We start from the raw sequence: 24,418 nt of genomic DNA, 5'->3' as shown, positions 1-24,418 counted from the left end.
TTCCTTTCACCTTGTTTCTCCAGCTGCTCCAGTGTCTGGGAAGTGGCATCATTATCCATGGTGGGAATTCCCCCTCTGTGGAAGATCTATCAAGGGTAGTAGCCAATGCAACACCATTTTCTAATCTCTGTGTCAAGCAGTACAGCTGGAACATCAGACATCCCAAGATTTGTGGTGCATAGTGTCATTTATCTTCCAGGTTGCTCTAAACTCTGTCAGGTCTGTAGCCAACAAAAATGGCCCAGAAAATCAGGATTGGTAATTGTTTCTTTTTTGTGAACTTTCCTCTCTGGCCTGTTTCTGAGTATGACAGAAGGCCCCTGCTTTGCAGCAAGTAAACATTAGGGGAAGAAAATGTGTTTGATGTTGTCAGTTCATATAGCATCACCTCTGTCAGCAAAGTCAGCTCTGAAATGTTGTCTGTGACTTCTGCTATGTATTAATGATTTCCTTCAGGCTTTGTTTATTTGGGTAAATCCCTCCCTGGATGTGTGTTCTTGGAACCCATTTCTACTCAGATAATCTGCCACAGAACTGCAGAACAATAGCGGCCAGGTAAAATATCAGTGAGGATTACTGGTGGTTAGCTAATGTGGTGACCTGCAGCCTCCAGCTGTGCAGACAGATCATCTCTCTTCCACCTCGCAGGTTCACAATCCTGCATGTGATGTCTTATTTGGGAAGGCAAAGCTCACAAAGACAGGAACTGTCTTTATTTGTGCTAGGGCCTTGGGATGTGGCCGCAAGGCAAATAACCCACAGCTGTGTGGCAGTCACGGGGTGTGCCCAGCCTTTGCTGTGTCCCTTTGTAAGCCAACCCCATGGCCAGACACAAAGATTCCTTCCATCTGGACATCTGCAAAACCAAAGAACAAAATTGTTTTATTTTTATAGATAATGCAAGTTTCTTCAATAGCTTTGAAGACGGTGTATCTACCAGTTCTGTCTGATCCGTGCTGATGAAAGCAGGGCACTGACATAATCCTCAGGAAGTTAGAAAGAGAAAAAGAAGACAGAGAAAGGTGGAAACTGACCTCCTTGCTGTGAAGTTTGAGCTGCTCTGGATGAGCCCGGTGTGATGAGCCCCACACAGCCTGAGAGCAGAGAGCAGAACAAGTGCAAATGCTGGGCCAGCAGTCCTGCAGATGGAAAGGAGTTTGCAATTAAGAGGTTAAAAAAGCTAACCTTGCCATGGGAGGTGGGTAATCACTGCAGTGAACCTGTTTTACAAGTCACCTCAGGAAAAAAAAAAAAAAAGAAAAAACTTTTCTGAGGGGGCAGAGAGCAAAAATGAGCCTGTATAAGTTTTTCAGAGCCAGAGCTTTTGAGTATGCCTTTAGCAAATGAGCTGGGTGATGTTTGCCACAGATTTCTTTTGTTTTGTTTAAACAGGGAAATGCACTGCGGGACGAAGAAGGGTTGGGAACAGGTTAGCTTTTTTTGCTAGGGTTCTGTGAAGAGCGCTTTTGTTGGCAAACAAAATCAGATTTCCATTGATTAAAAAAACAAACAAAACAGCCCAACAGCTAAACCCTTCTGGTGCACGCGCAATGCTGAGTGCCTAGAAAATGGTGGTTGGGATTTTTTTGTTGTGTTCGGTTAGGTCTGAACATGACAGGTAACTCTGGCATCTGGGCAGGTGTGGTTATGGTTGCCACGGAGATTCGTGATGTCATGCTTGATAGAGCATGTCAAGACAGCTAATTTAACATGTAGATGTTCAAAAAGTCCCATAGGCCAGAAGTAAGCTGTATGCAAATAACAAAGTTACACTGCAAAAGGGCGAAAGAAAACACGGCAGAGAGATGGAGTGCCTTTTACCTGGCAGCTTTAAAGGATTACCACAGACTTCATCGTAAATTAAAACTTTGGGAAGTAAAGGAAGAGGATTTCTGAACGTTTCTCTGGGCTCACCTGTGGAATCTCACATTTCGGTAAATAAGCTTCTTTTCTCTCTCTGCCCCCGCTGTAAAAAATGCTTTTGAAATTGTAGAGTTTGTTTCAGCCCGTTGTTCTTCCTGGCAGCAGGGCTGAGTCAATACAGCACAGTTTTTTGGCATGGCACATTGCGTTTTCTCTTTCAAAAATGAGTTCTTTACTGAATGAACTGAGAATTCTGAATTATTTGAGAAGTATTGTAATGTATTATGTTGATTCTATGAATCATGCTGCAAAAATGTCCTAGGTAGTGTTTTGGAGGAGAAACTAAGAATTGAGACACTGTATTTATTTGTAGATTATTGCCAGATGTCTCTCCTTTAACTGCTAAAATAGAACCCTAACATTACAACAGCCTTTCTTCCAGCATTTGAGATCTGTAAAAGTACTGAGGCTTTTAAATTTTTTGTTATTTATTTATGTAGGTCACAGTATCAGTTCCTTAAACTGGATATATGTTTTGATATCATAGGATGACTCTGAAGCATTTCTTAATAGATTTTTCTTGGGCAAAAGTACATCTTGTAAAGGCAAGCATGTGAAGATAGAAGTGTAGTAACAGAAATTCTATGGGGACTTTTGGCTTTCAGGAACAGGTGATATTTGCAGATCCTCTTGAGAAAAAGTAGAATCCCTGTGTTCTAAGTTGTAACCATTTTTGTTCTTACACTGACCCAGATGGATGAAGAGAACATCAGTACCTGAGGGGTAGCCCCCCATTGGCACTGCTGTGATATGCTAACACGAAGCACTTTTAGTTTTGTTGCTCTGATCGTTCCGTTTGGCAGGGGTTAGGTGTAGGTAGGGGTGGGTGGGATTATGGGAGTTTAATGTCTGTGCTTAAAAATGTGAATGGGGAAAAATCATTGTTTCTGCTGAATGACACCTGGGAAAAATCAACTTGAGAGAAAATTCAGTTCAGTGTAAACCCTCAGTAGCATTGTTTTAGTGAATGGGAAGGCTGATGAGTATTATAGATACATTATCTAATTCCAGGTGAAAAAACATTGTATATGGAATTTCTGACATTCTGCATTGCTTGATCAGGCAAGGTAAAATACACTTTTTTCAGAACATACATTGATAGCATACATTCTGCATTCATTACACTTATACCATTTGATACCGTGGTAGGAAGAAATTGATTTAATATTGTGTGAATATTTTTCCAGACTGTGCTGATAAGTTAAGAAATGATATTTGGTTTTAAGGTGCACGTAATTGTGAAGAATGCAATTTTAATCTGGGTATATGCTTCTGCTGATTTTTCTAGCTGAGAAAGTCCATTTCATTGAATTACTCGCGGGTTCACAAACTACCATGCATGTGTCTTTGAAAAATGCGTATTTTTATCTGAGAGCTCAGAGTCCTACAGTCAGAACTTGTTGTATCAGCATAGTTTGTAGGTGTTTGTTTATTTGTTTGTTTGCTTTTAAAAGCTTCTGAAGTTGTTTCAGGAGAGTTCTGTGAGCTCCTGTCTCATCTCTGCAGAAGGGTACTACCTCCCTCCCCACGAGACTGACATTCCCCTTTGTAAGCCCCACAGAGCATGTTGCACGTTCAGGAATGAGGACCCTCCCCAGCATCCACACGTGTCCCCTGTCTCACATACCATCTGGCACAAGAATTTATTGCTTTCCAGTGCTTCTCTATAGTAAGGGCAACTGCTCTTACTTCAAGTTGTTAAAAGCACCAAAGTAAAGCTATGAAAACGGAACATTCGAAACATGATTGCAAGCTTAAACCTCTGCTGGAACCCAAGCCCTTAGCTTTTGTTTATGGAAGGACATGAGATGACATGTCCATTTGTTTTGAGTTGAAACATGCTCTTTAGCCCCCAGATAATGCTGTGATTGCGAGATACTTATAAATAGCTAGATAGATAAATGAACAAAGAGCTGTTTCATTAGCAAAGTAAAGTGGATTTACTTAGTATTCGCTATAATGGTTGAGGAAGACAAATATTCCTAGCATAATGTCTCAGTGGAATGTCTTTCAACTTTACTCTTTATTTTAAAAAGGTAAGACAAAAGTGTATGCTAAACTACTAACCCTTAGGCATCTCTTGGAATAAGTGGAATTTAACTAGAATGATAATACTTGCTTTGATAAATGTAAGTTCCTTCATTTATATCTATCAGTTACAAGTAATAAAAAAGCTATTTTTTTTTTTTTTTAAGGCTAATAAAGCAATTCCTTTTCTTCTTCCCTCCCTCCTACCTTCCCCACATCCAAATCACACACCAGAGCAGTTACTTTGCTCCAACAGGATTAGTAGCTTTTTTTCTGTGGCAACGCCTGTATTTTTTAAATAATGTGTGTTGTTTACAATTGGGAAGTCCACAGTGCTTGTTGATATGTTTACCTTTGTTCATGTGAGTTTCATGCATGTATTTTTCTAACCTAATGTTATAACAGCAAAAAGTATTTCCAGAATCCTTTGTATTCAACTGACTGAATAAAAGCATGCAGTGAGCTTTTTAGGTGCTTATGTCTAGATCCAGTAAAGAATTTAGGACTTAATTCTCTGTTAAAACAAAGTCCAGGCAGCTGCATTCAAGAGAGTTACCCATGGAAACCTCTCCCAGTTACTGCAGACACCTGAGATTCCTTAGGTTTCAAAACTTAAGCTTTTCCAGCAAAATAAATCTGGGGGTGTTTATGGATGGTTTTTTTGCACATACTCATTGTAGTCCTAGTGCTTTCTGAGCTGCTTCAGTGGGTAACTGATAAGTGCATGGAAAGTCAGCAGGGCCTCATTTGGTGGATGGGGCCAGTGCAGGACTAGCTCAGTGGTGCTGGACAGTGGGATCTGTGTCCTGTGGAGTGGCTCAGCAGTGACCACCCTGTGGGACAGGCATATCCCGTCTCTCTGAACTTGTACTTGAGACCTGCATTCCTCTGAAAGCTTGAAGGAGTTTGGAATAGGCAAACCTTACATTTTTCCTTTGAAGTTGAGCTCCAGAGCAATGATGTGTTACGGAGTTCAGTCTCAGTAGCTGTGTGGTGAGCTCCTCAGGCCAACTGCTTAATGAACCTCATCTCAGGACTGCAAAAATGAGCTCCTTCATGCTCTTTCCAGCCGTTGGGACCTTGTGCTCCTGTCTTCTTGATGGCAAAGCCTCAGGAGGCAGTGATGAAGGCCTGACCCCGTGCTGCTGTAGCCTGCTTCTTAAAGCCTCTGCCCAGAGATGGAGCTGTGGCTGTTGAATTTCCCTCAAACTGTGGCAGTCAGAAAGCTCATAATTCCACTCTTTCTTTACATATCCTGCAAAAGTGGATTGCTGTGAGAGGTTGCTTTGACAGTGCTTCCTCTTCCAACTCTGCTTTTAAACCAGAACACCTGAGGCAATATGTTTCATGCTCAACAAAGAATGGCACTGGAGACATGAAGCCCTAGTATACTGACATTTCTAACTGTTGCTACTGAGTTACCTCTCTGTCTCATGCTTAGTTCTGGAGGTGTTAGTGAAGGTGTTGGGATCTCTTACTTGGCAGATAGGTGAAGATGTTTGGCAGTCAGGTGAAGGTGTTTTGTGAGGGTGGCAGACCATGCGGGTGGTAGAGCTGAGGTGACGGTGTTGTTTCCCTGGTCCTCGGTTGCTTCTGTGGCCTGTAATCAACTTTAATGTTTATGAATATTTGCTCTGTCTCAAGACCATTTCCCTGCAAATGGTTATGAATGTGCTTGGTTGTTCTCTTTTCAGTCTAGTAAACCTATCATCTTTCCACTGGGAACATTTTTGTGCTCTTTGCACGTTGTCACTTGGGAGGGGAGCTCATATTTATGTCAGTCATTAGCAAAGTAAATGCACCTCTGGACCATTGCTCCTGCACTACAGCATTTTTCAGCTGATTTTTTAACAAAGGTAGATTACACTGAAGTCACCTGATTAATTTACTTGGTTTAATTATAATCCCTGTGATTTAAATCTCTTTTGTGGGCTTAAATAAGAGAACAAGATTAAATAAGACAAACAAATCTCTTACGAACATTACAATTTCCTTTCAGGAGAAACAGTGCTACTGTTAAAATTGCAGGCAACAACTGTGGCTCTGACAGCAGCCACTGAGATGTGTTTTTAACATTCACTCAATAGTGGTAATTGTGCCAGTTAAGTAAATTCAGAATCAGGTAGCATTATGTTTTGCATCTTGGCACATCAAGCCAACAGAGAGACTTCTAGTGGATGAGATTTGTTTTCCAAGTCTCTGTTTTAAAGGGTCCTTTTTTTGTTATTTTTTTCTGCTATTAGTTAGTACCTTTTTTACTACTGCGTTCCGTGTGGCCCCACGTGCTGCGGATTGTAGTGATTCCTGCCCTTCATGTGGAGATTACTGCATTAGTAAGCACTGAGCGATGTTCTTTGTTTTAGATTTTCACCCTCTGGTTAGTACACAGCCATAGGTACACTTTGCTTAAAAGGAAAAAGGTCTACAAAATTGCATTGTTAAAGAGAGAAGCTATCCTGTTGGGTCCCTCCTGAAATCTACGGAGACTGATTTTTTTTTTTTATAGCTCCTGCCATATGGGTTCTTGAGGAATATGGATGGTAGATAGTCAGCTGTGCACATCACGCATGCTCCATTCGTTAGTAGCTACAGACTATTTTGTCTGCCAGCTTAAGATTTATTTTGTCTTCGGCAACATTATTCGTGTTAGTCATTAGACTGGATCTTCTTGGTACTTGTATGAATGTCCAATTCTGTTTTGTATTGCTAAGTTTTTGACTTCTTCGTGTCTAATGATATTAAATACAGGTGCTCAACTGAGAAGTTTTGAGAATATTTTTGATTTTAATTGCTTTTAATCACATTTCCATTTAGCAGACTGTCTCCATGGTCTTATATTGATTGAATTCAAAATAGTAATTCAATCAATGAAGCATTTTTTCAGTCTGGAGGGAGAGGGCTGTCTTCCAAGGAAGGCAGCAAAGGAAAGAAGTAAACTGAGAACCAATAAGTTAAAACATTTTTTAAATTGGAAAGTAGTTGATTCTGATTTTATGTATTACTTGGTGAATTCATTACCAGATAGACTAACCACCAGCTGAATAAGCAAGCAGAAGGCTTTTCCAGTTTGCTCCTATTTTGTGGGTATGTGGCTGTCCAAAGTCTGTGTGGAAGCTGTCTATGTCTATGTATGAGCTCTGGACTTTCTATCACTGTGCTTTGAAAGGATAATTTTAACTGCATTTATTCATCTGTAGCTCTATTTTTAGTAACACAAAGCACCATACATCAGACTATTGTAATTAGTAATAAATTACTCACAGAAGGAACAAATATTTGATTAGAATAAGAAGAAATGTCACTTGCTTCTCATTGACTGAATAAATAGATAATTGAGTGGCATTGATTGGTTGGTTTAAATAAAAGTAAATATTTAGAAGGGAGAATTTTTTAGCAGAATGCAAGAAAAAATAAAAGTGGACATATAAATTAGACACTTCTTTAAAAAATGTATACCTGAAAAACTAGGATATTTATAAAAATTCCAGTAGATACTAAAAAGCTGTTTTATTTCCTGTTTTTTAAAGGAGAAATGATTGTTTCATTTCTTCGTTATCTAAGCTGTATTTTTTTCTTAGAAGTCTTTAAGAAACACATACCAAAACATCATTGGTGTTCTGAGTTAATTTGACTTTTTTATTCTGCATATTATGTATTTGAAAAAACAACTTGTACTTAACTTGTGTAATAGCTCTGCAGTCATTGCCATTAAAAAGACAATATTAAATCTCAGCCATTTCCTAGGCAGGGTTGTGGGCCAACCTCAGTGTTCTCTGTGCTTGGGCTGGAGTCACTGCAGAGTTGTGGGTACCGTCATATGGCAGTAACTCACAGAATCACAGAATCACAGAATTGTAGGGGTTGGAAGGGACCTCTAGAGATCATCGAGACCAACCCCCCTGCCAAAGCAGGTTCCCTACACCAGGTAGGAACTCCTGGCAGTGGTTTGAGGGCTTTGCTCTTTATTGAAATTGCCGGCTGTTTCAGTCGCTTTTTCAGCTGCTCACCCAAGCTGCTATATCTTTGGCCTCTACTGAAGGGGATGCAAGCAGGGTAGTGCCTGTTGCTGGCCCTTGGCATGAAAGCACGGAGGGGTGAGAAGGTTTTCTGCATGACGCAGCCCAGGGACTGCAGAATATGGTGTCTGTCGCTGGAGAATGTAAATGAAAGCACATAATAGAAACAACCTCAAAAGCTTTCTGGAAATTGATGGAGAACTCCCTTCCAAATTTTGCAGAAGAGCTGGGTGGGATGGGGTGTGGAGGAGCAGATACAAAATGTTTTTCTTGGCCCAAGTGGCACTCATACTGATGTCAGTGACAGTGTTCCTGCTGACTGCAGCAAAGCTGGCTTAAGTTTGTGGCAGGTTGTCTGTCTGACGCTCCCTTCCTCTGGTATCAGATGCAAGCATCTAATTTCTGGCTCATGTGTACTTCCCTTTTACTTTATTTTTGTCAAATGTTTCAGCACCGGATGCTCTAGCACACGGCGTTCCCGTGTGTGTGTGGACCCCACACACCTGCTGCTGCTCTTCTTTGGCTCCCGGACAACTCCAGCTCTCAATGCTGGCAGCTGATGGGTGCTGCTGCAGGACAGGGCTCCCTGCGAGGGCCCTGATCCCATCCTGAGCAACTGGGCTAATCTCATACAATCCTAGGACCTTGCTGTGAGTAGGAGTCAAGTTTCCTCCCAGGCTGATGAATAACTTTCAGTAATGCAAGGCCATTGTGGAGGTCGTGTGTGATGCTTGGGTATTACTGGAGTTTCATTCTTCAAGAGTTTTTACCATAGCATTAACTGTTTGTATTACCCTGATAGCAGTCTTTCAGCTCTTTTTTCTGTGCATGTTTTACCCTTGTTTTTGTTGCTCAATCATGAAGTACTTGGTCTCAGGCATTAATCCTGTCACAAAAGGGTAGGTCTTGCTCATGTGCAAATGTGCTCAATCCCCACCCCTATGCAAGCATGCAACCATGAAAAACCAGTATTTTTTTCTATGTGAGTCATTCATACACCCGGATGCGCAAAGAAATTTCACATCGATGAGGCTCTGCTGCATATGCACACCTATAAGAAATCTGCCGTGTGCAGAAGATGAGCGCTGCTGCTCCTGACTGCTGCTCCATGCTGATGGCACCTGGCTACTGAGGAAATGGATTTTGAGGAGGAGGCCTCTAATGCTTCTGCCACCAATGCTTCTGCGGCCCAACCGAGAAGAAAAAGGAGCCTTTCAGCTCTTTGCTGCTCCTCTGGGGCCTCTTCTGTCAGCCAGGTACAGCTCTGAGGAAGAGCCAGGGCTTTCCTGTGTGGGGCTGGTATAAGAGTTAATAGAAGTTTTTTGATCAATTTTTTTAGAAGGCTTCTCCCTGGAAGAAGGAATGTTCTTAATGTTCATTTTTATTATTTTTTTGTCTATACATGTTTCTAGGTTGATTTTTCAAAGGCACAAAGCTCTAGGTTACCGCACTAGTTGTCACATGCTCTTGAGGGTGAGACTGAAGGTCTGCCAAAGAAATGCTTCCCTTGCACCATGCTAACGTACAATTTGATTTTGATCTCCAGGTTTTAAAATTTGTCATACACTGTCCAAAAACCAGATTGCTTTTTTCTCTAATTATAGAGAGTATTGATATGTAAGGTGTAATCTGCATAATCTATTCATTGGAAGTCTTCCAGGACTCTGGTATAACTGCTACTTTGTGTGCTTCTTCTGAAATGAAGGAGTTAGCAAACAGAAGACTTCTACTCCAAAGGTTCTAGTGCTCTGAAGATGAGTGAATTACTTTTTCATCTCTTTTCTCTTGCTTCTGCTGCCATATTTTGAGTTGTCTTTTTTTCCTGTCATGCTCTGACAGGAGGTATTGCTTTGTTTTATAGAAGCTCTGAACTCACAAGTTTGGTCTTGTCTTTGCATGACTTAAACCTGTCTTAGAGATGGTTTTTTCAACATACAGAATGTTTGAGAATAGTTGCTCTTACACCATATCTGGCAGATTTTTCTGTGGCTATGCTATATAGACAAAGCTGACTTGAAATTTAGGGAAAGTTTAAATAGTTTATAAATGGAAAGCTAGGGAAATAATTATAAAAGAAGATCGCAAGTTCTCAAACAGAAGATTCTGGAAAGATTGTGTGAAGATTCTCATCATTTTTTCATAAACTTTTGTGGATTTCTCACAATTCCTATTAGCAATGTACTACTAGAGAGAAAGGGAGTCTTTCTTATCTTTTTTGTCTTTTTGTTATACATCACAGCTATATTATCTTAGTTGTAAAAACTGGGGAAAATAACTCTGAATTGGTAGAAGAAAGATCTTTGGTTTAATGTGATAACTCTCTATGAAGATTATTTTTCTGAAGGAGATACATAACCTTTCAGATTAAGTTTACCTGCTGCATTGCATTTTGAACACACCAGACTAACCCAAACACAGAGTAAGACCTACAGATGCATTGAATCTGCCTGGCAAAACCAGAGCAGCTTAGATTATCTTTCAGTATCTTATAGTGGTGAGATAAAGGTGGAATTCTGTGTATTTTATGTGGTAAAAGAATCTAGTGCTTTTCTATTTTTGTGCTTTCTACTTCCATTTGTCATACTTCCTTAGATAGTGCTAAAATATCAATATTTTTGTCACTGCTTTTCTCCTTTTTAATTTTAGGATTGCTCCATTATATTTTGAGAGCAGAACAGCTTTTCTAACTTCCTCTGGAAAAGAAAAAAAAATTAAAAAAAGATGTTCAGACAAAAGTTAGCAAAGCTTTTAAGTGAAGTTCACGTAGCCACCACTGCTTTGCTTTTGGCTTATCTCCCCTGTGGTCTGCAAACTTACTTGAAGGTCTGAGTTCTGTGATCTTTCAAAGGTCTTTTAAAATGCAGTCATCATTTCAAAATGTTCTCTTGCTCAGGGAGAGTTGAATAAGACTTGTGTAAAGAAGAAAAGTCTTGATTAGTCTTGGGTAATATATTGTCTTTTAAATCAGAGACTGATGGTGTGGGGGCCTCTTCAGATTGCTTTGAATCAGTTCTAGGTGTGTTGGTGGGTGCATAAGAGCAGGACCATTAGAAAAATTTTGAAAACCAGTGACTGGAGCAGGCTGCAGGATTAACAATATATTGTGATACTATGCTCAAGAAAAACACGGTTTGTCTTTTACATGACTAAACTGCCTTGGTTCTCCAACACAGAATAAATTTCCAGTTTTCTCATTGATAACTGAGACAGGTAAGCAGTCATAGCAATACCTCTGCTATTTGATCATTTGAAAGTTGAGGCTCCAAGCATTGCCAGGAACTACTCTTTCCAGCTTCACAGCACATGTGGTATCTCCTATCTCTCGTGTCACTTTGTTCTTGTCTAAAATGAAAATAGCCAGTTGTTTCTCATCTAAGCTCCTGCTTCAGATGCAGATTAGGAATAACACTCAAATATACCTGACAGGAGTGTAGTTGTTTGTCAACAACGTACTAAAGGCATTGTTTTTCCCCATTAACTTTCTTAAAAACAGCACGTAAGCATGTGGCAAGGTAGATGGTGTATAATAACCAAGCTCTTACTGGAAGGTCTCAATAAGTTGGAATGTGCAAACATCTAAATGATGTCACATTCCCAGGTGAGTGTCTGGGTTAATCGTTGCTCATTGTAGATGATTTCAAAAGCATCTGAATGAATTCTTAATAAAGGTACTATTTTTCAGTGGCATTTTTTGAGTGATGCTATGTTTGTAGTTTGCTTCTGTAAGTCCAAAGTGCACTGAGTTGTGGGAGTTGTACTTGTTTTTCTTAGTCTTATCCAAAAAGACACAATTGAAACAAGTTAATAATTCTTCATATTGAAAAAAAAAATCTTAAATAAATACTGTGGTATGAGTTCTGTTTATCTTGAAGGAGAACAGCTACTATACCTTCGCTTAAGAGGGAAGGAGAGAGAGATTTCTTCTTATCAGAAGAGCTCATTCTTTCCTGCCAGATTATGCTAGACAGAAAGGATATTGGATAAGATCACAGGCCACATAACAGGGCTTTTCCCCTTTTTGCTCAATTAGCAATCTGAGAGTCAACAGGACAAAACTTGTGTTTGTTCCTTGACATATTTCTGTACTACTTTACATGAAAGCAGTTCAAACTTAATCTAAGCAGTTTTACACAATTTGAATTAATCCAACCATTAAGAACAAGCTCATTGTTTAAGGATTTGCAGATACTGTTTCACAGGCCAAGAAACTTTTCAGAGTTTTGCTCAACCACAGTATTAGATAAATAGAATGAAACCAAACTGTGGTGCATATTCTTTCTGCTATAGCTGAAATATTTCTACGGGGTTGTTCTTTGTCTTCCCTTCTTCATTAGGGGCTGCCACAAGTCATTTATCAAATACAGTGACCCTTACAGAAAGACTAGCGGTAGCAAATGCTGAAGTATCAGTATTTAGAAAGCTGGATAGAGAAGATTACTTTAGCTTCTGGGAAATGACCTGAAAGATAAAATATCAAAAAGAGACATTCCTCCTAACCTCAACCTGTTGCAGTGAAGCCTGAATTGTAGTAGCTTCTAACATAGTTGGACTGTTGGAACATGTGACCTGGCATTATTTTAGTCCTGGGAAATCACTGGTCAGTGATATCAGTATAGCATCCACTCTTCCGTCTGGAAAATTGAAATCTGGAATGCATTTGCCTGCAGACAAAGGCAGGGGAAGTCCAGCATCTTCAGTTTCCTCAAGAAGGTTTTAGGGAGAATGATCAGTCTTGAGGTTTGCTGCCCTTGGGGAAAACAGAGGGAGAAGGAGGAGACATTTAACATTTGGAGATGTCAGTGGATTGCTTCAAGAGTTGGTAATAAAGTGGTCTTATCCTGGCTTGCCAATTTGAATTTGACAAAACATTGTCGAGTTTATCGCTCAAACTTATTTTATACTTACAGGCAAATTTGTCATGAACTAACATTTCTTTTGTGAAAATATAAGTGTAGCTGCAAGTCACTTCTTGACTGGTTGCTGGGAATATGTTAAACGGTTGCTTTTATAGAAATGTAGCTAGTTACTGGGATCTGGACTTAGGTCCAGAAATTCGTTCTGCTCATGCTGCCAAACAATTGCATTAAAAATCTTCTATCACAGAACTTTGACATATTGTTCTGTCAGTACACAATAACTTGTTGCAAAATCAGTGTATTCCAAGCTTAGAGAGTATATTTTAGTAAGAGATTTTCTGTTGTTGTCCAAATATTTCATTATTAAAATTTTCGAAAAAACCCATACTACCACCAACAATAAAAAATGCTGGCAGATAGTTCTATAAAGATGTGAAGAGAAACTAGTGATAGAGTTAGTGGTGGTTGAGTAAGTGGAAGAAGATGTATTGCATCAAGGTCTGTGAAAAAAGACCTCAGATTACCTTCTGTAGAAAGCAGGGCCTTAGATTAGGTTATCTGGGGCCCTGCTAACTAGTCCCAGTGAAGGAGATTCCCAGTGAAGAGATTTAAGGATCTTATGAACTTCGTGCTCACAAGAGTTCCTACTGCAAAAGGAGCAGGAGTTATTTTCCAGGACGATGTATGTGCACTATAACAAAAATAGGTGTGGTAGCTTAGGGCTCAACTTTGTTGAAGGGATGTTGAACCACGGGACCATTGCAAAAGAAAGTCACAAACTTCCTGTTGGAGTAAGGCATGAGAAACATGATTTTTTATTTCTTTGAACCTGTCAAAATAGGGAGGCTCCTCAATTAAGAAATTTAAGTCCCTTGAAGCAGGAGAAAATACTGTTTTAGTATCAGCTCTGTAGAGCAGTAATGAAAATCATAACACAAACTAAAGGATAACTGGAAAGTTAGGCAGATTCAAATCAGGAGTAATGCACAACATTTTTCACAGTAGAAATGATTCATTATTCAGACAAATTATTAAGGGAAGCAAGAAGTTTTTCATCTCGCTAAATCTTCGAACCATGACAGGTTGCTTTTCTAGCTGGTACACTTTAGTCAAACAAAAGTTACCGATGAATAGGGATAACTGACAGAGATTTATTGGTTCCTTCTCTGCCTCCATTATGCAACTGAGGCTCTTGGCTATTCATACAATTTTAATTTTTCAGGGACTTTTCATAAGGAACTGAGTCTGACCCCACTTCCTTTGAATGTAGCACTGTTAATAACAATGAGCTATTTCAGAAATTTAAAAAATTGCTTTAAGTCTTAAAAATGAAGGTTCCTTGAAAACATAAGATACAAATTTGAGTTCTATGGGAAATATTACAATAAAAATAACTATGTTCAGTAGAATTAGGGTAAATAGGCTTTACCATTTGTAATTAAAATAATAATATATATTGTTTGATCCCAGTTGCAGTACAAATGTATAGATCATAGAAAAAAAAAAAAAAAAGCCTGAATGGTCACTGCGTCAACAACTTCCTGGGGTTGAGATGCTCTTAATTCAGAAGTCTTTTCTACAGTGACCTAAATTTTGAGTTTATCCTCAAGTATTTGTTGGGAAAATTCTTACCTATGTCAGTAAAAGTTGTGACAACATTACGTATCTCAGGACTGTTCCACCCTGAAATTCATAGAATCATAGAATCATAGAATGGCATGGATTGAAAAGGACCACAATGATCATGTAGTTTCAACCCCCCTGCTATCTGCAGGGTTGCCAACAAGCAGACCAGGCTGCCCAGAGCCACATCCAGCCTGGCCTTGAATGCCTCCAGGGATGGGGTATCATTTTGTAAGGTACCAGAGAAAGTCCCTGTTGTTTTGTGTGTTGTAGTGGGCAAATAACGGGTCAGGTTACATTGAATTTTTTTGAATGTGAACTTAACTACAGTACACCTTTATCATGAGACAGCCACAACCAAATTATTCCTGGGTGCTATAGAATAAGGGAATAAAAGATCCTTCAGTGGAGCAATGTTCAGTCATACGTAAAAGCATACGTGAAAATGGGACATTGCACCACTTTGACTGCTATCTGCTAACACTGCAGAAGAGGTGGGAGCCTGTCTGGAGGAAGAAGCTGATAGAGATAGAAATGAGATTTCTGGAGAGAATGAGAATGAAGTGAGAGTCCGAGAATGAAGAACTTCTGTTACGAATAGGGCCAGAACTGAGAAAAGGGCAAATGCTGTGTTTACTATAGTAATACAAGAAATCTCAAAGAAAATAAGTCCTGATACACTCTTCTAATCACAGCAGTATGTAAAAATAAAAAAGGAAGAGAAGCATTGTGTTGCATATGTACTGCTTTAGGCTCAAGGCATAGCACAGATCTCACTGTAAGGCATAAGGCATACACTCTTTTAAAAAGGGTTAAATGAAGTCCTGCTGTGCTGCAGAGCTGACTGCTGCAGCAGAGGAGCTTTGAGACCCCAGGGACTGAGGTGAGTGCCTCAGAAAGCTGCTGGTGCTTAGGAGCTGAATTTTAGTAGCTGGAAAATATGCTGTGAATGATGTACAGGAGGTTTGTGTGTCCGTGGCTGGGAAAATTAGGCTTTGATTTGGCTGTGTGTAACCCAGCTGGAGGTAAGCGTGGCACTCATCACTGCTGTATGGACAGTTTTGTTTTTGGCTAATGGTTCCAGGGACAATCTGAGCCATATCTGTTTTAAAGCACACGTATGGGTGAATGGATAGCTTTCTTTTAAAACTTTCTTTATTTAATTCATCAGGAAAAAATAAAATTTCTTTGCAATCTGTAATTTCCAGTTGTCTGAGATAAGAGATAGCATTGGTAGTTGTGAAATTGTTAGCCATCTTTGCTTGCTTTCTGTAATGCTTGTCTTTCTGGCTTTCTTAGACCTTGTTTCTGGTTTGAGCAAAATCAAATTTATAGTAAAAGCTAAGCTTTTTTTTTTTTTTTCCAAAAAGTTGTGTTCAGTCTATACTTTGTCCAGTTTACAGTCTGCATTCGTAAGTATCACGTGATTGTAGTAAGTAGTAGTAAGCTTGACGGTAACAAGCATAAGAACTATTATTTTCCTCCTGTCCCCATGGTAGGCTCTCCAAGTTTGTGCCTGTACAAAGGTTTGCAGTCTGCCTGCTGCGTTGACTCTGCACATAAGCAGAGGAGCTCATCTCCAGGCTTGTCAGTCTTTTGACGGTATTTAAAAACAAAGGGCATGCATTTTTAAAAAAAGAGATATTTTTATTGAGAAATTAAAGTGATTTTTTCTGTTCTTTTTTTTCCTGAAATTTCAGTCTAAATCAGTCAAGAACAAAAATCTAAATTGAGTTCCAGACTCAGTGCATCCTTTAAAACTTCTATTTTTATTTATTTGTTTTAATTGCACTTCAAACCAAAGCAGAAATACAGGAATACTCTGAAATGCATCTTTTCACGAGTACCTGCTTTAATATCAAGACCCATCCACATTTGTTTTTTTTCCAGCTGTAATATAACAGATTCATTTGAAAAGATGAGTCAAGAATAACACTGTGATCTTGGGGTTCTCTCACCAGCACAGAAAAAGCTTGGCTAACGGGGCTCTTCTGTTCTGGCACCAAAACATTATTCATGAGACCCCATAAAAAGAGGAAACTTTAAGCAGAAATTTTCTAAAGAATAAAATTTGTTTTTTGGTAATTGAGATCTTAAACATTTCCTCTTGCTTAGAGTATGTCAAATTCCCTGTAACTTTCATTACAACCAACGATCCCTCCCTTTTGAAAGGAATGGGTATTTTCTTATCACAATAAAAGATATAATGTGTGTCAGTTTTTATTAGAAGTATTTTCGTTTTCCGTCTGACATGAAATAAGTAGCTATAGGAAAGCAAAGCATCCAGAGAAGTACTAATGAGTCAGATATATAATCAGTCTTTATTAGAGTTCTTTGCTGAGGCTGAATGTGACTTGACCTAAGCATTGTGACTTTGCTAATAACAACACACTTTATGATGTGGGTGATGGAGTCAACTAATTAATTACTCCAAATGTAAACAACAAAAATGTGAAATGCCACCTTGCCATGTGTTATGGCGTCCTGGGTTTGTCTTTCTGTACTGTTCCTGGGTGTTGGCCTTGTTCCCTGTGAAGCGTGCAGGTTGTGTGCAGGGCTTTGTGGCTCCTGGGAGATGTACTTTTGATGCTGCTTATGATGGGATCTTCTGCTTGGCCTGGGTCATCGTCATTTCTGCCTGCAAAGTGACGTGTCCTGTTCTCAGGCTGTGGATTGCTAGGGCTGCATAAACACTGTGAATAAGTCAAGGCTAAGGGAAAACTTTTTAAATTGTGCGGTAATTGGTGTAAGGCAAAGTGACTGAAGTTGTAAAGCTCTTTGAGAAGCACACTGGATTAAAATATTGGTTTTCTTTCTGTCCTTCTCCACGATCTCACTGCCTAACCTGTCTGCAGATACCCATCCTATGCTTTGTCCCACCACTTGATGAAGCCTCAATTTCATCATCTCTGGTACTTTCTGTCCATTTCTTCATGGTCTGAAGGGATGAAAGCCTATGTAGTGAACCCCTTCTTTCCAGGACCACTGCTTGGTTTAGCACTGCTCCATCCACGGAGTACTGGATATTATCTTTTTTTTTTTTTTTTCCTCCTGCATAGAACTGGTATTTTTAAACTATTTCCCTTAGCTGAATTCCAGGATTGCTCCGTCCCCATGTAGTGATGAGACTGAAGACCCTGGAGCTGGGAAGGATGGCTGTGGGAGTGCAGATGATCTCATAGACCTGTGCTGTTAGCTGAGTGGGCCAAGCCGTGGTGTCAGTTGGTGTCCCTTGGCTGTCCTGTGCCAACAGTGACACAAACATAGCCAGGAAAGGGAGTGAGGTGAGCCCCAGCAACAGCGGTCCTGGGAAAATCTTTCTCCCACAGCATATCTGTGGAAATCTCTTGTACTGATGCTAGAAGAGGATGGCAGTTTCGCCCTGTTTATGCAAAGGAAGCATATTTATGGCTGCTGCCAGTGGAGCACTTTGTACAGCATTCTGCTATTTGGATAATAAGCTGCTGAGATGAGGAGAATTTTGGAGTTCATACCACTTTTAAAGTTCATATAATGCTTTTAAGTACTAAAAATATGACTTGAAGGAATGTCTGTGTGCTGCAGTGTTGCAAGAGTAAAATAATAGCATATTTTACATGAGACGTTGAAAATATTTTTCCCTTTCTAGTTGGATTGAAATGTCTTTTCAGCCACTTACCCAGACATTTGACAAGAGGCTGATGAACTGTTATGGAATTTTACTGTTTAAGTTAACTTAAGTGGTCATGTTTGTACCTGAATGGAGAGACATTTATTTTACTCAGCTGTGTGGAAGGAAATCTAAACTGTGAGATACAAATTTTAGAATGTGCTTGTTTTAATTTTTTTCCTCACTGATGAGAAAATTCATTGTCCTGAATTAAATTGAACATCAAAATGTCCCTTACTGTCTTTAAAAATAGTCAAGATGTGTTCCGCCACACACGCAGTGGGTAGACTTTTACTGAGGTTGGTATTGCAGTATGCAGTGTTTGTTTATGACAAAGGCAGCCATCATTTTAGAAAAAGGAAAACAAATACTATCTTCATTTTCTTCCTTGTTTTGCACTCCATGCATATCCAGAAGTTAGTGATGTGGTATCCAAAAGTGATTCATATGAATCATACCGAATTTGAAACCATAACACAGCGATTATAGTAACATTTTTATGTTCCTTAAAAGCGTAGCCAGATTTAAATTCATTTTTAAAAATTTAGAAACAGTAACATCTGTTACAGATATTATTTTAGCTTTGTGAGGTGAACTAGTACTCATTCAGCTGATGGGACATAGGATGGAGGCTTTCCCTGCAGAAATAAAAGGACAAATAGAACAAAATCTCATCCAGTGGAACTGAGCTGACAATGAAAGTTGAGGGCTGTGGTGACCCATTTGGATAAAACAAGGGGCTTCTTTGCCAGCTTCAAACACAGATTCTCTCATCCCTGAGAAGGACAGTTTTGCATTAGCTCTTCATCCAGACCCATTGGTAACCCTTGACCTCACTGTGTGAATTAAGGGCACAGTGTGAGCAGCCTCCACAGCACAGCATGAGTGAAGCATCACAGGTGGGATTTTGACTCATTCCTCTGACAGTGCAGATAAGCTCTGACTAGACGGTAGGAATTTCTCCATGAAAGGAAATTGCCAGGTGTTTTGGGGCCAATATGTCCAACTCTACCTCATTTCCTTACAACACTGAGGGAGGGGTCATGACTGTGTTCCAGTGGTTTGTGGGTGCCAGCAGATTCCTAGGGACTAAACAGGAGCTTAAAAAGCCTGGGGGCCACTCATGGTCATGCCAGAGATGTGACTAGTGCCAGTAGAGTGTTTGCTATGGGAGCACAGAGCTAGTTGTCTCCCCACTCAGCTCCTTAAGTTCAAGTGTATTGTATAAGTTTGATTGTGATAACTGTAGTTATAACTAAAAAACTCAGACATTGGTTCACTGGGGCAGAGTAATTATACTTGGAACTCAAATAAAATGGGATGGGAAAGGTATAAAAAACCTGGAACTAACAACGCTGAAAATATCCTTCAGTGTTTCTGCTGAAAGTGGAGAAAAAAAAAAGAAAGGATTATTTTGATTTTTTGCTAAAAAACAGCAAACAAAACAGATGGGAAATGTCTCGGATTTGTGTCTTCCTAATGTGAAGCACCAAAGAGTATTTTTTCTAGTTTTTGTTTTGAGCATGGGGGTGGAGATAGATTAATGGGTTTTGGTTTTGCCTCGAGTTCTCACATGCCTTGCACTTGAAAATAATACTTTTTTCCTCCTTTGTATCAGATGTTACACTCTGGAGAATAATTTCTTTGTATTTTCCAAGTTCACTAAACTGCCTTTTATTTTAATGATGGAAATTAGGAAATCAGGAAATGTACCAGTTCATAACCAATGATGTACCTTAGGCTGTTTATAGACTGCAGTTTGGGATCCATCACAACTGAAAGGGCTTAAGAAGATGAAACTTGATACTTTTAGACAGCTGTGTTCTTGTGCTGAGGAGGGACAATCAAAAGAGGAAGGATGACACTGATTTTTTACATGATGCGAAGTTGGGGAGTTTGCAGTTATCTAAACAATTCTTCAGAATTTACCGGATTCAAATGATTCCTGAGTATCAGGGCAGCACACAGTAAGTTCAGATGTTTGACAATTAAGCTGGTTATGGCAATTTAATGTAGATAGTATTTTGTGAACCTTTTCTTTTTTTCCTTTGCAGGGAACAATTAGTGAAATGTGCATAATTTCCTGATGAATTTCTTTTGTGTTCTCTTTGTGGACAGGGTGTAGCACCAGACATTTCTCTGAAATTCTCAGTTCCATTTCCAAGTATTATTTCCATTGAACTAATTGCGTAAGATAATTTACTGTTAGTCACTCCATTACACTTTTTCCTTTGTCTTGCATCATGTTTCTCTGCTTGCTTCTTTCACTTTCTTTTATGCACCTATTAAGTTCCAAACAAGCTGCTTGAATAAATTTGTCCCTTAAGATTTTCTGCCTCTGAGTCCTCAGACTGGCTCATTCCTCTGTGTGTACCATGGCATTTTTGTGGACTAACGCGCTCTGCAGCTGCATGGTTAGTTAGTGCGAGCAATCTCCCTAATTAAAAGAGGCTCCCCTTAGGGAGTGGAATCCACAATTCAACACTCACCCTCAAGGGTTCGTCTAGATGACGTATCTTTAAAATGCCTACTAATTTTTTTGGGAACCTGGAGTGACAAGCTCAGCTGTGGGAATCTATAGTGTAGGTGTCTCAGTTTAGGAAAGATCAGCGATTGTTTGAATTATGTTGTCTTCAAAAAATTGGTCTGTAGTGGGTTAGTTCATCGCCATCCTTGGTTTCTTTTTGAAATTTGAGCTCTCTAGGGAAGGGACCATGTAACCTCTTATTTCCCCAGTGCTTAGTGCATAGAGGATACTGTTCAGACATTAGCTAATTAGTGTAATAACAATTTTTAGAACTTACGGTCAAGTCAAACCAAACCACAAGGCAATACAAATACTGCAGAAGTCAGTGCAAAATTCAGAACTGCTTCCATAACCAAGACAGGATTCTGTGTTGTTTTATGAAAAATATTTATATACCAGGGGTCTTTTAGATAAATTGCAGGTTTTGAACAGCTGCATTCATTAGCTTACAAGTAGAAAGGGTAAGCCACTGTGGAATGGTGTGTTTTCTTTCTATAGCAACACCATTGTGGCACTAGTTCAAAAACAAGTTGAAGGAAGAAACAAAATATGGTTGGGTAGTTCAAATACAAGGATGTATAAAATGTCACACAGCATAAAATCAAATAGTAGCTGGGAAGGATGCCAGGAAGACTTATGGTTTCAGTTCTGAAGGGCTTTTAGTTACGTCTTCTTTTTCTTTTTTTCTTTTTTTTTTTTTTTAAATTAAATACCATTTTGTCTTCTATAGTCTTTCTTTCAAGGTCTTCTCATGTACTTGTTTATTAGTAAACAGCTGCTTGCAATGGAAGACAATTATGTTATAGCCATGGTGATTTCTGCTAGATACGTTTGTTGGTTGGGGACTGGTTGCACTTCCAACATAATCCAGATAAGAATAAGTATGTTAAAATAGGCAGATAACTCACAGAAGGGCTGCATAAATACCAGATAACAAACATAATTACACTTAAAACTTTTGACCTTTAGAGACACTTAAAATAAAGTAACTCTTCAAAGTGTACTAAATATGTATGCTTATATGACAGATCTAATATATTTTATATAATTACTTACAAACTATATATTATCTGCCTATATATTATACATACACATGTAATTATTAGAAACATGTTTCCTAAGCCTGTGAGGTAGATGCTTTTGAAATAATACATATTTTTTTGTATTCAGCTGCAACAGTATCAGAATTGCTGCTGTTGTTGTATTGTTTGTTCAGGCTGTTTAAAAGATGGGATTTTTTTTTGAGTCTGAAACTGCTAAGACCTTTTAGCAACTACAGATTTGTAAAGTCACAGTTCCACAGTTAACGTCTTTCTTGTCACCTGATGTGAGCTCTTTCACTTGGAATTCTTTTGCCCAACGTAGGGGGATTGAAATCTGGGCACTTAACGTTTTGTCTAGACTTGAAACTTGCTGAATAAATGAAAGACACCAAGCTACAAGCTATAACTAATGTTAATGATCTAAATGTATTCTCTTTGAATAATCAAGAAAATATTGTCTCCAGGATGTAGGATCTTTAAGTTAACACAAGTAGGTCACTATAGCTGCAGGTGATTTTTTTGTTTGTTTTACTGAGATATAGAGTTTCTTAGGGGTAGTGGATATAATATCCTACAAGACTGGGCTCCTATGAATAACATTTTTAGGCTATCATATCCTAGTCTGTAGAGGACATTTCAAAACAGTTTGGTATTTTGAAGGGAAAAATCTGTAATATTTTTTTCTTGTGCTTGGATAAGGTGAGCAACATAACATCTCCTGGGATTGACAAGTAGATGGCAATTGGTAATGGCTGAAGTCCAACTGTGAAGAATTGCAGAATGATCTTCAGTTTTGGTGTTGTAGTGGTAGGTGAGGTTCAATTTTAATAGCTGTGAAATGTTGTTGTAAGGAAGAAGAGTCTTAACTTTATTTATAAAACACTGAGCTGGGTATTATCACACAAGAATAAGATCTAGAGGTTATTTTTGATCCATGGAGTTGTCTGCAGTGTTCATTTACAATCAAAAAAGCAGATGAATATTGGTAGTTATTAGAAAAAGAAAACAGAGAGCAAGACAGAGCATGGGGGCATTTGTGATGTTCAGGCATCTCTGAGAACAAAGAGGCGTAACAGAACTGAACGAGGTTTGGAGAACTCTGATCATCCAAATTTGGGAATGACTCCATCTCCAGTTAGATAACTGGGTGCGATATGATAGAGAGGAGAGGCAAATAACAGAGCTACAAATTTCTGGAGACTGGGAGAATTTTTGGGCAGCACTGCCATTTGCCTTCCCCTGTTCTTAACCTTTTCTCTGGGCATCTATTTCAAGGTAGTAGTGGAAACAGGCTACAGGAGCAGGTGGACCTTTGCTCTGGTCCTTCTTATTCCTGAAATAATTCATAGGCTACAGTAATCCCTAGGTGACTAGGATGGAGTACAGCACAACTTCAGAAGAAACACAGAGTTTGGGGAGGAAAGGAAAGATTTTGCTAGTTGAGTCCTGTGATGCACTGAGCCCAGAACATTTCCAGCTCTCTAAGTCTCACTAGGCTGATTTTCTCCTAGTTGCTCCCCAGTACACTGCTTCAAGTAGCTTTCCTTCTTCCCAGAAGACTATGGTCTCTTGTCAGTGATTCCACCTAGAGCTTGCAACTGTTTGAACTGTTTCCTGAGGATGGTTTGGCCATCTGCTTCCGTGACTTTGACAGGCTCTTCTTCCCTTTCTTCCAGTAGTTGCTCTGTACAACAGATGAAAGCCTGTTTGCATTCAGCCACCTTGCTCCAAATATGAAAGTCAGAGGAGAAGGAAGTTGGGAGTGTATTGCTGAAAATCTTCCAGCCCCATCCATACTTGTGTCGCACCAGGTTAAACTCTCACCTACTTTGTGACATGCAGCTTATATCATCTTACAGATGAGCTCTGACTTTGGCCTGCTAAATTGAGCTTGAGTATGGGAGACGTAAATGTCAGAAGGCTAAGCAAATCAGAGCAGCTGAAGAGCAGGAGTTACAGTTAGCCCTACTATTACGTTTGTGCTTTACCATGTGCAGATGCTGTTGCCTTTGAAAAAATACTATTGACCAAGTGATAGTGCAAGCGATGGATGAAATCATTAGACAGAAGTGGTAGAGAAAAGATTCTTTTTTATTTCAGCTTATTTACCCTCTTGTTGACATGTGTTGTACACTTAGTCAATTCCTCATCTCTTAGTTGTTTAGTTTTTGTTTTCCAGAAGAAAACATAACTATAAATTCACAGCAGTAATATTTAACCCAGCGGTCATAAACTGCTTCTGCTTTGTTGACGTCTTCTGAAGGCAGCAGTCTCTTGGTATTGATTTAGAGAGGGGATTGTATTTGGGTAAGTAATTAAAATTTTAGTGTATAATTAGTTAACATTACTTAATGTAAATTTTAATGCCAGTAAGAGTCTGTTTCTACCCTAAGAGAGCACATGTACAGAATAGAAAACTTATTTTGTAGTATATTTATTTAAATACTGTGACTGATCTTTAACATTGTTAACCACACCCACTCAAGCTATATGCATTTTGGAGGAAGAAGGTAGAAGACCTTGTTGTCTTGTTGTCTCTACTGATTTTCAGCACGTTGCCCCTGTATGATGTTTTGGTCACGTAAGTTCCTCAAAATCCAAACTAACTGTGCAAAGGATTTGGTTGTGACTTTTTATAAAACTTACTTGTGAAGTGAATCTTGCTCTGCAAGATAAGCGTGTAAGCTGAAAATTCTTAGAAAAGATTCTAACTGAAGAACAGAAGGAATAAATGTGTGTTCATGGCCTGTTTA

At 39.1% G+C, this 24,418-nt stretch overlaps 1 protein-coding gene across 18 annotated transcripts in view; it reads left to right on the top strand.

The window, feature by feature from the left end:
• The window catches only part of KIAA1217 (KIAA1217 ortholog), a 354,008-nt gene that overhangs the window by 178,971 nt on the left and 150,619 nt on the right, over nucleotides 1-24,418 (top strand). Inside the window, exon 1 of one of the 18 annotated variants that reach the window (XM_085227260.1) lies at nucleotides 1,511-1,934. The exons of 15 other annotated variants lie outside the window; for them this stretch is intronic. Coding sequence is in view for 1 of the 3 variants with exons in the window: in XM_085227259.1 (XP_085083385.1) it covers nucleotides 9,104-9,223 (120 nt within the window). In the remaining 2 variants the exon portion in view is untranslated. Of the gene's footprint in view, nucleotides 1-1,510; nucleotides 1,935-8,962; nucleotides 9,224-20,040; nucleotides 20,063-24,418 lie in introns of those variants that run through there. 2 more of the 18 variants (XM_085227259.1, XM_085227261.1) reach the window with 2 other exon arrangements.

The sequence above is a fragment of the Meleagris gallopavo genome, chromosome 6 (genome assembly GCF_905368555.1).
Source record: "Meleagris gallopavo chromosome 6, MGAL_WU_HG_1.1, whole genome shotgun sequence".
In the NCBI taxonomy this organism is placed as follows: Eukaryota; Metazoa; Chordata; class Aves; order Galliformes; family Phasianidae; genus Meleagris; species Meleagris gallopavo.
This window is presented reverse-complemented; position numbering and strand designations above follow the sequence as displayed.